General features: G+C 44.5%; 1 protein-coding gene across 6 annotated transcripts in view; it reads left to right on the top strand.

Annotated features, from left to right (window-relative positions):
* The window catches only part of LOC142557740 (dystrobrevin alpha-like), a 70,978-nt gene that overhangs the window by 12,394 nt on the left and 44,658 nt on the right, over positions 1–13,926 (top strand). For all 6 annotated transcript variants that reach the window (XM_075669804.1, XM_075669800.1, XM_075669801.1 and 3 more), the window contains one exon: positions 1,708–1,859. In XM_075669804.1, coding sequence (XP_075525919.1) covers positions 1,708–1,859 — 152 coding nt within the window. The remainder of the gene's footprint in view (positions 1–1,707; positions 1,860–13,926) is intronic.

The following is a 13,926-nucleotide window of genomic DNA, read 5'->3' as shown; positions in this document are numbered from 1 at the left end:
AGAGAACAGATGAAAAATTATTCTGTGTAACATTAGAACTAATATGAAAAAAGGACAATTTGCATTTGGTGCGCCCAGATGCTGCCAGTGCATTCTCGTGCTATCTTTGCCTTGAACTATGTTAATTATAAAGCCATGAAGGAATTGAAGAAACTGTGGGGGAGCATGATGTCATGCAGCCAGTATTTGCAAGCCAACTCTCTGTGAAGTTGTTTCCTTACTTTTTCACTTTCCTGTGTCTCCAAAAATTAGCCTTTCACATAGCAGCCATTCAGTGCTGCCATGCCTGTTACCTCTACCTTGAAAGTGGGCACAGAGAACAGAATGGGAGGACATTAAAACCTACTGTGGCATGCTCAAGTGCTGAGCCAATCTTTTAGTGACCTTCAGCTTTGACACGTGACACTCCTCCAGAGTTTCTATCCTTTATCCATGTGTAAAGCACTTGCCCTCTCCTCTCAGTTTGTTCTACGCTTCTTATATAGTTGCACGTTTTCCAGTAAGGGTAAACTCGCTGCTGGTGTCAATGTGAGCAGGTTGCCAGATATGTGAGGAGGCACCAGATAGCATGAAGGCAAGCTTGCAGTGAAGGCATGGAGGGTGCGAGCACACATTGATGCCATCGGGTGGTACACAGTGAAAGCGCACATTAGTACCATGCCCCGATCAATGGGTACCACTGCCATTGTTGACAAATGGTGCTGACATTTTTTGTGCTGTCTGTCTGCACTGGTGAGTAGAGTTTCTCCTCCTGCCTTTCATTGCTCTGCATTTGAAGTGCTCTTTACAGAAACAATTTTTTTTTTCATTTTCTTTTTTTCTTTTTCTTCTGCATGTTGTGGGAGTTTTTGTGCCACCACCAAGGTGCAATCTGTGCACTGTAGACATGCTCGTTCTGGTGTGTTTCAAAATTTTCAGCAGTAATTGTTGGACTAAGTGCAGTATAACCAACAGTTAGGCTAAACAATCAGTGATCAAAGTGGTGTCTTAGTCCTGCATGAACTAAATGGAGGAATGGCTTGAGTTAGTTTATTGTGTTCGTCAAATTTAGTCTAACTCCCTTGTGAAACAAGACATTCCAAAGTTGGTGTATTGCAAGGAGGAAGATTAAATGTTTGGCTCCACACTGTAAGCAGGTGCTTTAATTTTTTGCTTTTCAGTGGTGGGGAAGTGGGCATAAGAGGGACTGACTGATACATGCATCACACTTGTGGGGTCTTCTCTCTGATATTTCGAGCTTCAAAAACCCTTTGTGAATTCTGGCTACCTTTTCAGCTTCAGCATTGTGCTTGATTTCTTGATTTTAAACTGCTATTTAGAGCGTAGAAATTTGGGTTTGTTGGTACATCATGGTTAATGTTTTTCACTGTAGCGCAACCAGAACAATGATGCAGAGAAGGAACAAGACACACACACACACAGCACTGCATGTGTGTCTTGTTTCATCTCTGCATCCTTGTACTGGTAGCGCTACACTGAAAAACCTTCAAGATGCTATTCGGAGCTTAAGCAGCCTACTCATACCTAGGTGCCTTAGTCAGCATGAACTCTCATATAATGCACCAGGCAGGGTAACCAATAGCGGTGGGGCTGCATCTGTAACACAGGGTTTGTGGAGAGTTTAGTACCTGGAAATGCCTGCAAACTATGGTGCATTGAAGCGTGCCGGTGGCCTCACACATCTGGATGTGGCCTGTGCCTGCACAGACCTGTTCTCGCTGCTGGCTGATGGCAGCGGACAGCTACCTGTGTCCCGTTTTGGGCAGCTCTTGGAAGAGGCCCTTGTGCTGCCTGCCTCCGTGCTCGAGTCACCTAGCTTCCACTATAGCGAGCCACTGCCAACCAGCATTTTTCACCAGGTAGGTTATCCTCAGTGGCGATAGTTCCATGAGAAGTTCCAGTATGGGAATTGTGGAATTGTGGGAATTGCAACTTCAAATCATTCTGGCAAAACGCACATGAAGAAAAGACGCACACACAGAAGAGGATGACCACCCAAAGTACTACATGAATACATTTTTGTTCGAAGTAGCATGTTGTGTGTTAGTCATTTTCTCAGTCTTTCATTAATTTTCCTGTGTCTGTGTGTGCTTCGCAAGTATCCTTGAATAGGATTTTATGTCCTGCGTGAACAAATGCACTGCATGGAGTACCTAGTTTATTCATATAGATCATTGCTCTCTAAAGTTCAAGTTGTGACCCCCAGTCCGTCAGGATTTGCTGGCTGCAGAAGAGTTGGGCAGCTGGGGAACGGCATTGAAGTACAATGACAGCAAATGACCACTATAAGGTATCAAGGAAATTAAGGGAGGACACTGCTATTGAAATAATGTTCATCATTTTTTTCGTCACTATTAATGAAACTTTCCAGTGTTATTAAGATGTTTGTGCTAATTTCAAATATGTAATTAGTTTTGCTGTAGATCAATCAGTTCCTACGATAATTAACATTTCACTTTCATTGTTTAAGGCCACAATGGAAAATAAATGGCGCAATAAAAAGTTCTTTGTAAGGCATGGTTAATTAGCAGAAGAGTAAGGAATGAAGGATAGCAAGCACTTCTTTTTATCTGACCATTACAGTCGATGACCGATAATTCAAACTCCACAGGGAACGTAAATAAATCCGAACTATTCAATGTCCAAAAAAACGAATGTATCAAAAAAAAATATCGCTTTATTTACGTTTTAAGGCCCCTGTGCAAGGAACAAGTGGTCGATGCGTTGCTGCATGCACTTCCGCTTATGTGCAAGCAAGTTTGAGCAGGTTTGAGTTTCGCTGTATGCCAATTCAAGGACTGCAAAGGCTTGAGTAAAATCTGCATGTAGAAGGCCCCAAAGCCCGTGGCACATCATCATCTGAGTCAGAGTCGCTGTTTGACGGTGAGAGAACTTGCTCAATTATTTCGTCATCGCTCAGTTCGGCACACGACGAAACCGTGCTGTCGACGTCTACGAAGTCTTCAAACCTAATGGCGGCAGGAATCGGTACGCCGCAGCCTAGCAAGTCATCAATGATGGCCGCATTTGAGCTCATTGTGGTAGGCAGCAGTTCAGGCTCTACAGTTTTGGAGTCTATAACTTCACGAGAAAGATTTCTTAGAGCCAGCAGAGCAGACCTAAACAAACAAGCACAGCATGGCAGAATGCTGTCCGCAAGGCAAGCTCAACAAACAGAATGGCAATAACGTGCCATGAGCGAGGTGCCGGGAAAGGATGTGATGAACGCAATGTTGATGCAACCTCACAATTCAGGCAAAGTCTCCCAAGATTGGCACCTGCAGTGAAATTTCAGAGGTGCAGAGCAGCGACCAAGGCAAGGCCTCAGAGATAACAATCTTGCATGCAATATATGAGGCTATACTTGATGACTTGTCGAGGTTACCAGAGGAAATAATGGCAGCAGAGTTGGCATATGCTACAGCCACAGGTGAAGTTGAGATAATCGAATGTAGAGTTTGCAGTAAAACACGTTGTGGGGCTAGTTGGTGCATAACTTACAATAGAATAAGCGCCAAAATTGACGACACACAAGAAGGAATACGGACAGGACAAGGCGCTACTTGCAACAGTTGCAAGTAGCGCCTTGTCCTGTCCGTATTCCTTCTTGTGTGTCGTCAATTTTGGCGCTTATTCTATTGTAAGTAGAGTTTGCGGCTGTCTGAAGGATCGGCCATCTATACACATTAAGTCAAAGCTGTCCGAATTACCAAGCGTGTCCAGATTATCGGTGGCCGATTTATCAGTCGGCGACTGTAATAGATATTTTACAGCCCATTAAATACAAGCCCACAAAATGTGGCAACTATGTGGCAGAAAATGTAGCAAAATAATTCATTTCCAAGGTGAAAGCAAAAAAAAAAAAGATTTCTTGCTATACTTCATAGAGTATACATTAGGCTCTGTTCTTCAAAGAACATTTTAGGTCTGTCTGTTCTTGGCGTTGAAATATCGAAGCCTGGATATTACATGGAGCCCAAAATTTGTGCTTTAAAGGGCCCCTCACTAGTTCTGGCTATTTTTAGCTGACAAGCACAGAGCATACATTTCGCGATAACAATCGTGTCTGAAAAGTATTAGATCGCTTCGCGCCTTGGCAATGTCTGAAATTTCAAACCGAACACCGTTTTTGCTTCTCGCGGCCTTTGCACTCCAAGCTGGAGGATGACATAATCGTGCGCCTGCGCCTACGTAATTTTGTCCGCAGTGTGACATCGCTCGTGGTAACATGTGACTTCAAGAATTATTCAAGACATCTGTTGTCTGTGTGATCTGTTGCTTGAATGGGCGAATTAAAGTTAGGGAAATAATGAAACACAAACGGAATGTCAGCGTGTTTTTCTTTTACTGTACACCGAAGCAAGAGAGATGTACTTCCGCTTCGTGTGCTTGTTTCCACAGTCGTTCAGTCACGTGCGCAGGTACCAAAACTGTGCCATGTTCTACCGTGTTTCAGCGCGTGATCATGTTCTGCGATCCACTCGTGCCTGCCTCAGTATTCATGTAGCACTGAATTATACCGGTAGTCATGGTAGTCATACCATGAATTATACCGGTAGTCATACCTGTAGGCATGGAAGAACGCAGGGAAGGAGTTTTGCTTGCGAAGGCTAGACGGGGCGAGTGGAGGGAGAGTCTCGCTATGCAGTGGAGCTCGCCTGCTGAAGTATGGGTTCACAGCACGGAAATATTTCTATCTCGGCTGTTAATGAGCCGATTTGAAAACTTTTTGTGGCAGAACACTCCCTAGAGGACATGTAACAACTTCCATTGTATAACCAAACTTTGCTATGGGGCCTGGTGAGGGGCCCTTTAAGAGAAGTATGAAAAGGAAACAGCATTAAATATGAGGGGACATGCCACCCAGAACAACCGTTTTTGATATTCGCTCGAGGCACATGAAACTTTCAAGACACATCCAATCTTGTGTGCTGCTCACAAATATGCAATTAGATTTTTTCCAATGTCGAAAAAAAAAGGTACAATTCTTGTGTTAAAAATTTGGGATGTGATTTGCAATACATCTACTGCAACAAAATAGCTAAAAAAAAAGCAGGTATGTTCCTGGGTGTTCAAAGACGGCAAGTTAGCATTTGGGTGTTTGTATCTGTACTTTAGCCAAAGTTAGCAAATTCTAATGTTGCAGTTTTAGAATTGTGAATTCTTGTTGGTGATTTCTACAAGGTTTCAAAATATCTCAGTGTCCTAAGACACTATAGCATATTTTTTGTGAACACTCCGACTCACCAGCATCAGAAAAAAAAAAAGGAGAAGAATAATGATAAGAATGGAATGAGTAGGACGGACACAGTGCCGATCCCAAAAATTTGACTTTAAGAAAGGTAAACTTGAGAAAAACAAAAAAAAACTAATAAAACTGGGAAAATATAAATTGCAAGCTTCAAAACTGGGAAATAATAATTAAAATATAATTTTTAAAAAGTTACAGTGGCGTTTCACTTCTTGATCATGGGTAACGGGCAAGCGTGCTATAATGCACACGACACTATTGGCCTTCGGTGCGCCTAGACACCTACACTGTGCGCATCACAGATCGTATGCAAGACAGGGCTCGTGTGGCCATGCCATACGTAGCAGCTGCCGGAGTAGAAGTCCCTGTTGTAAACATTTGCTTACTGTCTAAATTACCTGGCATGGTGTCAGCGCACACAACCAAACATGGACACTTCACACTCGATGACCGCGGGCACTCACTGTCAAAACACTGGCGTGAGGAATCGCGGCAGCAAGCAAAGTGACCTTCAGGCTGTCTATCGCTGCAGCACAAACTGAGCGGTGAGAACACAGCGCATGCAAAACTACGAGCCGTCGGCCCACCTAGACTGAACCTGCGTGACCGCGCCATGGGACAGTATGGTGGCACTGCTGGCAGAGTAGTACCGTGGTAAGGGGAGCGGCATCACTCAAGAGAGTTACACTGGAGGGAACAGGCATGCTTAGTGGAGGAGCCTTCTCAGCGCAGCAGGAGCAGTGTGCCAAAGCGATAAGCTTTTTATTTGTTATTTTGCTCATGTTTTTTTGGAGGGTTAGGTTAGCCGAGCAATCTTTATGAATTATTTTGCATGCTTTTCAGTTTCCAATGATTTTTGCTTTGATGTAGATATAAGTAGCTAAAGAATAATTGCAATTTTTTCCACAACTAGGGTTACATTGTACTGCTCCTTGGTTGTACGTGATGTTGGTTGATACTAGGGGGAACCCACGCCATCATCGTTCGGAGTGTGAGCGCTCTTATGCGTTGGAATAAATGCGGTTTGAGTCAGTATGTGAAGGGAACAGTGCAGCTTTTATCTATATGATGTTGGTGCTAGGGTCATGGCTAGACCGTCTAGAGAATGAAAAGGATATGCTAGCTGAGAGGGTTGGAAAATTGGAACAGGAACTCAAGAGCGAACAGAAGCAGAGGAAGGAAGTAGAAGAAAAGCTAGCCAACGTAGAAATGAAGCTGAGGGCCACTATTCCGCAAAGCATTGGTGATTGCTTTGATGCAAGCGCCGCGAACGGGGCTGCAACGAAGCGAGAGCAAGTAAGGAAGCCGACACCACCATGCCAGAAAGCAGTAGTGGAAATGTCAGTGGTGGTCACGAAAGGGCTAGCACTGATATGCCGGCCGCGAAAGAAGACAACAAAGCAAAGGGCAAAGATTAGACTGGAGGGGAGGGCATTGCGGCCTCTGGTGCAGCTTTCAGCGACGAGAAGGAGGTGAAGCGTTGAGTTGTTATTGTTGGCAATTCCTACATACTGATATACTGATTACAACGGTTCTGTGATGCTGGATCTATGATGAATAGAACCTTATAGCAGTTAATAGGGAGAATAAGTGTCGGGGACAGGTAAGATGGCAATGCGGAAACACAAACCAATAGCATCAGAATTTCTAAATATGAATGAAGAGCAAATAACTGAGATCACAAAAAAGTGAAGAAAAACATTAGAAGAAAACGGAGGCTTTTCCTACAGCAGGCTCGGAATATAAGAAACTGGTAGATGTTATGCCGCAGTAAATAAGACAGTCACGGCAAAAAAATTGCTAGATTGGAAAGAGGAAACCACGTAAGTGGTGGAACAAGGAAATAAAGCAAGCTATACAAGAGCATAAGCAGCCATCTGGGGATCATCAGGAAGCCAACAAGTAGGCATTACACGAAGAAGTGCTCTTTAGATGGAACAAATACCAATAAAAGAAAAAGGTTGCAAGTGAGCTCATGCAAGAGAAAATAAAAGCCGCAAGTGAACGTTGGGTGCATAACATTCGGAAAGGAGACAAAGGTGCCCCCAAAATATTCTGGAACCATATAAGAGCACTCGGAGCGCCAAATAAAAATTTGTGAACAGACATAAGAGATCACGATGGTAACATCTACAAAGGAGACGATGCATTGCGGTACATCACAGACCTCATTAGGGATGACTTCATCATGAAAGAAGGTGCAGACGCAAACAGATTCAGCAACAACAGAGAAACCTGAGAGAAAAAATTTAACATAGAAAGGGTTGTTTGGTAGCGCGATTAAAAGACGGGACAAAAGAAGACACACAGGTGCTGTGTGTGTCCCTGTGTGTCTTCTTTTGTCCCGTCTTTTAATCGTGCTACTGTACACCCCTTCAAGATGCATTACCAACTAGCCCACATTGCAACCCTCGTTAACATAGAAAGCTTTCACTGGAAAAAAGCAGAATAAAGTGTCCTGAATAACACGGCAGCAGGACCTAATGAAATCTCAAGACAGCCAATCAAAAACCTCGCTCCAAAGAGCAAGGCACTGCTGACTAATGCCATAGAGCAAGTGATTAGAACGAAGGAAATTCCGGTTAGATGGCGTGAAAGCAAGATGAACCTCATCTACAAAGGCAAAGGTGATAAGGATAAGACAAGCTCGTACAGGCCAGTTACAGTAACGTTGGTGACGCAGAATAACAATGCAAGCCATAAAATTGGAAGGGGGTGGAGAAAAATGTTGTACTAAAGGAACCGCAGAATGGGTTGAGGCCAGGTAGACGCTTAGAGGATAATATATTTGTACTAACTCAGTGCATAGAAATTTCAGTAGCTCAGAATAGACCTTCATGGATAGCATTTCTAGATATTAACCCTTTGACGGTCAATGACATAAATATACGGCGCCGCGAACAAGTCCGAAAATGGCCAATGCCGTATATTTACGGCGCCGTCTGTACGTTTAAAAAGCGCGCCAATATCCTAACTTTTCCTTTTCTGTCATGTGCTGCCACTATGTACTATCCACTATACAGGGAATTTTTTTCGCGCGCCTCCCTCTCCCGGTTTTCGTTGCATGGTTTGTTTTAGCGCTAGTTTGCTCCCATGTGTCTATATACTACCGCTCGAGCATTGGCGTGCGCGCGTGCGGGTGGCCGTTTGGATTTTGTTTCGCGGGCGGTTTCGGCTTTTTGCGCTTGTAAAAGTGGTGGCTATCTCGTTACTAATTGCTCAAAGGGGGACCGCTCTTTTCTCGCTTGTTTAGTGCTCACATGGGGTGCGCATAGGAAGGATCCCACTGTGCATGCGTTTCCGTTTCTTTTCTTTTTTTTTTTTTAAGACTCGCGAAAACTAATTGCCCCAGCTGGTTGGCGATAAGATGAAGATTAGCGGAAGTTTGTCACACGTGTTGCTTTTTTTGATGGGCACACAACCAGTTTTCTTGAGTGCGCGCACTTGCGCAGTTCGATTATGCTATAGATGTACATATTAGTGTAAGAGCAGGAACATTTGAGATTTGCAAAATATTCTCGTGTGCGGATTTTCAAAGCCTTGAAGTATGTGAAAAAATACATCAATTTTTTTTAATTCGGATAAGTTTATTTCCTTTTTTATTGTTGTTATTCATGAATGAAGAGTGCATATATACCAACGCAAAAGATTTTTTTCTCACTTTACGGTCACCCTAAAAAAATTACGGTAAGTTTTTTTCAAAATAAGTCCCTAAGAAGAATTGGAATCTGCAATAAAAAAAATCGACCCTGGGCGGTCGCATATGGCGAAAAAAATCGTCCCTCAAAGGGTTAAAGGAGCCTATGACAACATAAACAGGGAATTGTTGTGGGACGTTCTTAAGCACGAAGGCGTAGAGGACAATCTCATGGAGCTACTGAGGGAGATGAGATATATAAAGACAACCATGTACAAGTTGCATGGCAAGGCGGAAACTGTAATGAAGTGGTGGGAATTAACCAAGGACTGAAGCAAGGATATCCTCTGTCTCCACTGTTGTTCACGCTCTATGTTGAGGGCATAGAAATACGACTGGGAAACAGTGAATTAGGTTTTGAATTATCCTACATGTGTAATGGACAAATGTTGCAACAGAAGCTCCCCAGACTGATAAATGTGGACAACATAGTGCTACTAGCAAACAATAAAAGAGATCTACAGACACTTGCAAATATCTGTGGCAATTCAGCGAAAAATCTAGGCCTCAGGTTTAGCACAGGGAAATCAGGAATTATGATCTTTAATGAAGATATGAATAGTTACGTGGTTTCAATTCAACAGCAAGTCGTACCTATAGTCAAGCAACATAAATACCTTGGCGAATGCATAAACAAAGGAAATACTTACTCAAGCACCCACCAAGAGAATCTGAAAATAAAGGGGAAGCGGAATGCTGCAATAATGAAACGCAGAGCATTGTGGGGCCACACTAAGTATGAGGTGGTGCACGGAATCAGGAAAGGTTTAATGGTGGCAGCGCTAACGTTTGCAAATGCCATTCTATGCTTAAGATAGCATATCTTGTCGGGGTTGGAAGTTAACCAAAGATCGGTAGGACGGTTGGCTTTGGGAGCCCATAGTAAAACCACAAATGAGGCAATGCAAAGCGACATGTGTTTGAAGTCACCGAAGTACACAGCAAAATTAGTTTTGAAGAAAGACTCAGGAACGTGGATTAAAATAAATAGGCAGCTGGAAGTTCACAAGTATCTGTACTTGAAAAGCATGAACAAAGAATGGAGGAAGAGGTCAAGAAAGTTGGCAACTAAGTACAAGGTAATTGAAACTGTAATTAGACAACCAGCAGTCATCAGAAAGAAAATGAGAAACAGAGACAGTTAATTGGATGCAAAGAATGGAAACAAAAAGGACCATGGAGATTTATAAGAATGAGAAGAAAGAAATTAGAAGGGAAAATCTGTACGATAAGACAGAGGGCAGTGCCTTGCTATTTGAAACTCGAGCTGGTAGCTCAAGGACAAACACATACTGGAGCAAATATTAGGAAATAGATGAGGCATGTGTATGCTGCAGCAAAATACAGAGACCACTCGGTGCATCCTAATGCAGTGCGAAGAGATTCACCCAGTGAGAACCATAGGTAATGTATACCTTCCTGAAATGCTTAGGTTGAAAGTGGACGGAAGTGTCAACTGGTCAGCAGTCAAGATAAGCAAGAGACATTTAGATTATTGGTGGAAAAAGGCAGGGAAGAGATTGATATGACTGGATCTCTTACAGTCACGGCTAGTGGTAAAAACTAGATTTTGAAGGGAAAAAAAAAATTAAGATGTGTACAAAATTGCTATATAAAAAAACATGTATAGCATACCTGATTAAATCAAACAGGCGAGGCGACTGTCTTTCACCGCCCCGCTTTAAAGGGGATGCCATTAAATCAACATCATCATCATCACTACGTTCTCGCATGTTTCTCTCGTGACAGCCAGCACTATGAGACACTGTGCCTCTGGTCGCAGCGTCGGCGATCAGAGGTGGTGGCAGGCACTGCACGGGGTTCCGAACGTGTTGCTTGAGGAAGTAGCACTCGAAGTACCGGTTGGCTTCTGCGTACTGGTAAGGCACGGTGGTAAGGGTGTGGGGATGCGCGACTCTCACACGTCCCCTGATATGTTGTTTTCCTGCACAGCTCCCGTCACTTGTAATCCGGCTTCGCCGCTTAGCTTTGTGCAAGCGGCAGTCGGTCTGGTTGAAGTGCATTGCGAGAGATAGCGCGAGTGTGGCTTTGCTAACGCCACCTAACAGCACAGTTACTTGGGTGCAAAAAGGGAGAAGGCAGGAGAGGGAGACTCTTTGGCTCGGGATCGGCAAATGGCACAGACGTTCTGCGCGTGCACCGATCCATGCTTCTGCGAGACCGTCTCACGGAGCCTACCCCGGAATGGATGAACACGATTATTCGAACGCGCCACCATTCGTGTGACTGTATGCGCGAACGACCATGCCTTCGTATCCAGCATAGGGCGAACATATTTGCTCGTTATCCGGTCGCGGCAAGTCAGACTTCCGCAATTTGTCGCACGCCCGTCAGCATGTTTTGTGGATAGCAACTCGGCTAGCAGGCATTAGTTTATGAAGGGTGCAATAAATGCCCTTGTGATTGTTTGCACTACTGTGTTGTCGTTCCTTTGTCCCAAGAGCATGGGTGAGAACCCCACAAGCACAAGTGCATTGAGATTGTGCCTTGCACACCTTTTGCTGTGAGTGCAAGGGAAAATGTGCGAAGGTGAGCTGGGAAGCTCACCCCCAATTAATGAATCCAATATAGTACCGTAAATAACCACCTCCCAATGCATGCTCAACATATTCTAAAATAGTAGGTGGGGTTGGTTCTTCATAAGTGTTTTCGTTATCCATTAATAGCAAACATTTCAGCAGCGCACTGTCAGGTATATGCTTGTCAGACTTTGTATTCACAGTGTTAGCTTGAAGAGTACGAAGGATGCTTAACGATTTTTATCCTCAAATTTCTGCGTTGTCATTGCCCATAGTGCCAATTGTGCAGATGAAATTTACAGACAAGCAGGAGCTAGCATGGAGGCCCAGGCACCTTCCTTGTTCACTTGCTTCGCGGCCGATTTCACAAGCTGGCCAGTTACGCTTGCGCATATAACAAAATTCTTTCGCCGATGTTGACATTAGGTGCACATTTAGGCTCATAACAGGATCTGGAATGCACCAACATGAACCCACATACATGCGAGAGGCACAGGAATAGGCATCGGCACATCATCCAAATTCTCCAAAGTAAATCTATATGCAAGGACAAAGGGCAATGGTTAGCTTCGCTATTGCATGATAGCCGTTGCCGTATGATATTGCACGATGCAGTGGCTCGTCTGAACCTTGAGCACGGAGCAAGAAACATTTAGCAGTGGGAACTCAGCTGTTTTCGTCGACCACAAAAGGTCACAAGCCCGCAAAGCAGCTATCGTGCTGGCGGTACCTGGCGGCCGAGAAAGAAATTACCGCCATTTCGATTGCCAAGGCAACCAGCCATGTGTGTTGCTGGCGTTTGGCCTCGCGCCTGGCACAAGTTTTACTGAGGGCACTCACATGCGCTTCTGTAGCGCTGGTAGGCTGGACAGCGATTGGAGCTGCACTTCAACCACTTGAGCACAGTAAAAAATAAAATGCATTCCTTTTGATGACTGCTATGATAAGATGATCTGTAGCTTCCGGTTGTAGGCGGCACTATTATTTGATACCCACGCAATGAATTTGATTGGATGGCTGTAAGCACTGTTGGCATTTGTTGAAGGCAAACGTGCCTTCAACTTCTTCGAGTATATGACCAAGATGATTTTCCTCAAGCTCCCGGACTTCACACGCTGTGTGAACATCACTGACGTTCCATGCCATTGATGTTCCTGGCTTTTCGTATACACTCATTCTTCACATTTTAACGGCAGCATGATTGATATTTGATGATGCTTCCCAGGGAGTCCGCTTCTTTTTCGGGGATGTCAAAGATGCTGGAGACGGAAGAAAGATGCAAAGAACAGCCTCTGGATGCAGTCCAGGTTTCTTTCGGGTGGTCTGGGATTACCTTGCCTCTAAGCTCAATGTAGTATTTATCCTTCCTCACCATGTTGTTCGTGAAGTGCTTCTCACAGACGTGATCTCTCAATGCAAGCTGACGGCCATCCCCAGGAATCGCCGCAGCCCATGCTTGCAGCCATTCAGGATCATTTGGAGCCTTCAAGATGCTTACCTTTGCCCTCCAAGACTTGCGCCTGCTTTTGCAGTTTTTAGCGAAACACCTGCGTCCCATCTTAGGCTAGCAAATTCCTAAGAAGGGCATTTGGGCATAGCAGCGCTGTTAGTATTACAACCCTCTAACAGACATCGGCAATAACTGTGGCTCTTTGACTTAAGGGCAAACACAACCTTACAGCATGCTCGCTGAAGCGAACGTCCGTGTCATCTGCTTGTTGTCTGCTTTGAGCGGAAGACAGGTGCCACCGAAGAGAGCACGCCTGAGCTGTCCACTCAGCTGTCTGCTTTTTCTCTTTTTTTTTTTTTTTTCGCTGCAGTTTGCATGACGCGCTGCAAGATGCCGCCACTGCATGTGCTCCCATCGGCTCATGCTATTTTTGTGACTTTATCTAGTCACCCGCCCGCCCGCGCCCACACTGACAGGAGTTCTAACTCCCAAATATTCTTTCTTTGTGATCTTGGGACAACCACCTCCTCTTTCTTGCCGCAGGAAACAAAGGCGGTTTGCGCTTTGCTTTTCGTCAACAGGTGTCCGGTTTTTTGTCTTTTCTTTTTTTAAGAGAGGGTTGATTAGCACTTACGTTCACAATACGATCAACGAAGAAACGGCATATCAACAGTTTTCTAAGCAGACCCACTGGCAGGTCTACACGAGCGCTGTGCTGGCAGCATCAGGGCACTAGTTGCTGTAGTAACAGCCAATCGGAAGGCGCCTCATAGTGTGCTGGCGCACTGAGCCAATAGGAGGGCCGCATGCATCGCGAGCTTCGTCCGACCGGCCTGTGATTGTTTTACGTTTGCATTTTTTCTATGCATCCATCATTGGCGAGGATGCGGGGAATGGAAAGGCGGAACTTATAGCTTTTGAATATTTGATCTTGCCGTTTAATGGGGGAATTAGCCGATGTTGAGGTGGGCTTTGAGAACGGAAGGTT

This window comes from Dermacentor variabilis, chromosome 9 (assembly GCF_050947875.1).
Source record: "Dermacentor variabilis isolate Ectoservices chromosome 9, ASM5094787v1, whole genome shotgun sequence".
NCBI classification, from domain to species: Eukaryota; Metazoa; Arthropoda; class Arachnida; order Ixodida; family Ixodidae; genus Dermacentor; species Dermacentor variabilis.
This window is presented reverse-complemented; position numbering and strand designations above follow the sequence as displayed.